The sequence below is a fragment of the Podarcis liolepis genome (genome assembly GCF_965112155.1).
Source record: "Podarcis liolepis genome assembly, chromosome: 4".
NCBI classification, from domain to species: Eukaryota; Metazoa; Chordata; class Lepidosauria; order Squamata; family Lacertidae; genus Podarcis; species Podarcis liolepis.
This window is the reverse complement of record NC_139558.1, coordinates 99,838,932-99,843,058: the sequence shown is the minus strand read 5'-3', so window position 1 is coordinate 99,843,058 and position 4,127 is coordinate 99,838,932. Positions and strand designations below refer to the sequence as shown.

At 45.8% G+C, this 4,127-nt stretch overlaps 1 protein-coding gene across 2 annotated transcripts in view; it reads right to left on the bottom strand.

Moving 5' to 3' along the window:
- Positions 1-1,571: 1,571 nt before the first annotated feature.
- Positions 1,572-4,127, bottom strand: part of XRRA1 (X-ray radiation resistance associated 1) — a 38,080-nt gene continuing 35,524 nt past the window's right edge. For both annotated transcript variants that reach the window (XM_083499269.1, XM_083499270.1), the window contains one exon: positions 1,572-2,206. In XM_083499269.1, the coding sequence (XP_083355395.1) occupies positions 1,908-2,206 (299 nt within the window). In that variant the 3' untranslated portion in view covers positions 1,572-1,907. The remainder of the gene's footprint in view (positions 2,207-4,127) is intronic.

Genomic DNA, 4,127 nt, shown 5'->3' with positions numbered 1-4,127 from the left:
CGAACGTGTGTGTCTGTCTTTATGGGTAAAGGTACACAAGTCTCCCTCACTAAGTTCTTAGAAATGGATTTTGGGGGGTGGGGGAAAGGGGATTTGCAACAGTAAAAATAAATAAATTGATGTCCTTTAACCCAACCCAGCTACAGATTCTAACACAATGAAATTGCATGCTTTCCTCAATCTCCCTCTTTGACAAGCCCTTCCACCTATGATAAGATAGTTGAGTTGACCAGGAAATGACTGGAGAGTGGATCATTTTTGTAGTTATTCAGCCACAACCCCCTTTAGCGTAGCTTTACCTACGTTGCCACCCTGAACAAGGATCAATACTTAACTAGCAGTCAGATAAATTGGAAGGGGGAGGGGACTTAGCCCATCTTCCATGCTGATCCAGCAGTGGTGATTTTAACACTTCTTTAGAAATGCTTTTATTTCTTCTATCTACTTACAAGTTTCTTAGAATTTTCCAAGGGCTACTTAAATGCACACTCAGCAGCCTATGTATGCAAAAATTTGTGCCCTGCCTCTGTCTAGTAGTCCCACTGTACCAACAAGGTAGAATGGAGCCCCAGACTGGCTTGGGTTTCAAGGAATTTTAGAGAGTTCTGTGCAACAAAAATAGATTTTGATCTGAGAGATGTGCTTCATGCTCCAGAGAGGGGGCTCACAGAGGAAACAGGCCGAACTGATCTCTGGGCATGTTCCTTCATGCTCCATGTACATGCTCAGGGAATGAGTTGCAGGTATTCCGATGCATGGGCAAAAGAGAAGTGCTTGAATCTAGAGAAAACATTACGGTGTGAGGAAGCCAAGCCATTCTGCCTGAGCTCATGGGGGGAAAGCCATGGGACTCGGAAGTCTGGACTATGAGGAAGAATGGGACTGAGGTGGGGTCCTGTGTGTACATGATAGACTGCCGCTGGGGTGGCCATTGCTCTTTCCCTCCCTGCAGAACTGTACTAATTTAAGTGGTTGCCCTTTTAACCTCGGGTGGTCTTAAGAGGGAATTCTGCCTTGGTAAAAGAAACAGCGAGGTTTGGCTCATGAATTGCTACTGGGTGGTTTAGCTAACTGATCTGAAAAGACCACATCTGCAAATGCCAATTCTCTTCGAGCTCAGAGAGTGGATTGTGAAGTATTACCAGGTACGTAAAGCAGAATATTAACTGCACAATTACCTTAAGGATTAAATATTTAATTACTTTTTTCCCCCCCTAGAGCCACAGCCTAAGGGGAAAGAGTCAGGGCAAGCGGTCGTGAGGTGTCGGGAGCAATTTAAACCTGCAAAGCAAAAGAAGTGTGCAAGGGACAACATGCCCTTTTACCGACACCCCTGGTTTGGGACAAGCAGAAGGGAAGTGGGGAAATGTCTAGCAAACTACATGGGCAATTGGGGTTTTACAATAAGGCACTGGAAGTGTGACAAAGCCTTTCTGTGCCAGTCATTGCTTCTATGGAAAGCTGTCTTGGCATGACTTCTTTCCCTCTCCCAACAGATTCTACCAAGGTTCTTCCATCTGAGCAATTGTAAAAGGGGGGACTTAGGCCGTAGTCATTTGATAAAACCGGAGGCCCACCATGACACATTTATTTCACTGCTTTTGCGGCGGCTGCCCGGGTTCAAGTCTCATGATTTAGATGGGAACTGCATCCTGAAACAGCCTTTCGGAGTGCGCCTAGCGGTTCCCGTCGGTTTTCTGTTGCGCTTCTGAACATCTGCACTGAAGTGGAGCCTGAACTACTCTTAGCCTGTAACCCTGAGCGGGTCAAACCTTCGCAGAGGGTTTTGGAAGTAGGTAACCTCCGTTCCTATGGTTGCTAGTTACACCACTATGGCCTCCTAGGACAAGGGGCTCTTCGGAAAATAACAGCAAATAGCTCTATGTCTTGTAAAAAGAGGAGGTTCTTCAGCAGTCCGGTTTAAAATGAGCTTTCTTCGGATTGGATGGAGAAAATCCTTTCTCCTCCGTAGGGACCGAGGATTCTTCAAGCGGCTGCCCACCCACCTCGGCCTCCAGGAGACCCTCGAGCATCAAGTTTTGACTCGTCTCCTCTGCGCTGGTACCCTTCTTACTAATGGCTTTGGACTCGACCTGCTTGTTGCAGCTGGCCACGGCCGCTTTATACTCCTTCCGGAACTCCTTCAGCATCGCCAGGGCCTGCCGGTACTCGCGCCAGTTGTCCTTCTTCCTCCGCAGGATGCACACTGCAAAGCACACAGGAAAGAAAGGGCCTCTTCACTAAAGGAAAACCTGTGGAAAATGATCTACAGGTGGTACCATACACCAGTGAAATTAGCCAAGATCTAGAAGTTGAAGGATAAAAGATGCTGGAAATGTAGAGAGGTAGAAGGTGACCTCTATACCATATGTGGTGGTCGTGTTGCAAAGTGAGAGGCTTTTGGGAATTGGTCTATAATGAACTTTAAAAAATCTTGAAATATACATTTCCCAAAAAGCCAGAAGCTTTTTTGTTAGGAATGGTTGGTAAAGAAATTAAAAAAGAAGATAAGATCTTGTTTCTATATGCCACGACAGCTGCAAGAACTATGTTAGCACAAAATTGGAAATTAGAAGTAATACCCAACATAAGTGAGTGGCAGGTTAAAATGATAAATTATGCTGAGCTTGAGAGAATATCAGGAAGATTAAGGGACCAAGACGAACAGAAATTTCATGATAATTGGAAGAAATATTTAATGTATATGGAATCTAAAGTTCAGGTGACACTGGCGGGGTTGAAATAACTCTAACAGCGGGAAAGGCCTATGTAAAAGAGTTAAAAAGTACGCGACTATATAATTTATTCGATACATACCAAAGGAGTGGAGGGAAGTCCAAGGCTCAGTTGAGACTAACTCAGTTATGTATTTTATTTATGATTTGTGAAGTGGATATAATTTGTATAAGGTATGTGGTGGATTTTTTGTTTATGTTTTTCCTGTATATATGTGCAAATATGAATAAAAATTTATGGGAAAAAAGGAAAGAAGGCCTCTTCATGCCGCGCATGGCTAAACTTTGGAACTCCCACAGGAGGTAATGATGGCCACCAACTGGGATGGCTTTGGGGGATGATTATACAAATGCATGGAGAGCTATTGGCTCCCAGCCTCAATGGCTCTCCTCTGCTTCCACAGCTGGAGGCAGTGATGCTTCTGAATCCCAGTTGCTGGAAACCACAGCAGGGGAGAGGGCCCTTGTGGTCGGATCCTGCTTGCCAGTTTCCCACAGGCATCTGGTTGGCCACTGTGAGAACAGGATTTTCCATTAGATGGGCCATTGGCCCAGACCAGCAGGCTCTGGTGTTCTTATTAACAGAACCAAACTGCAGGCAGGCAGGTCTATTTTTCATTGCATTTGCATCATGTACAGTGGTACCTTGTGTTACAGACGCTTCAGGTTACAGACGCTTCAAGTTACAGACTCCGCTAACCCAGAAATAGTACCTCGGGTTAAGAACTTTGTTTCAGGATGAGAACAGAAATTGTGCTCTGGTAGCGCAGCGGCAGCAGGAGGCCCCATTAGCTAAAGTGGTGCTTCAGGTTAAGAACGGTTTCAGGTTAAGAACGGACCTCTGGAATGAATTAAGTACTTAACCCGAGGTACCACTGTATTCTTCTTCTGCCAGCTGCGAGAGAGGAGCAAGGGAGGTTAGATGGAAAACAGGCTAGCGTTGCTGTGTGAGTGAGTCTTAGTCTATTTTTGTTTTAACTTTTCAGAAGGTTTCATAGAATCATGGAGTTGGAAGGGACCCTGAGGGTCATTCAGTCCAACCTCCCTGCAAAGCAGGAAAGGGCAGCTACCCCAAACGGGGATCGAACCTGCAACCCTGGCATTCTCAGCACCACCTTCTAACCAACAGAGCTAAAAAAGGTAAAGGTAAAGGACCACTGACAGTTAAGTCCAGTCACGAATGACTCTGGGGTTGCGACGCTGATCTAGCTTTACTGGCCGAGGGAGCCAGTGTTTGTCCGCAGTTTTTTCCGGGTCATGTGGCCAGCATGACTAAGCCACTTCTGGTGAAACCAGAGCAGCGCACGGAAATGCTGTTTACCTTCCCACCAGAGCGGTACCTATTGATCTACTTGCACATTTTACGTGCTTTCGAACTGCTAGGTTGGCAGG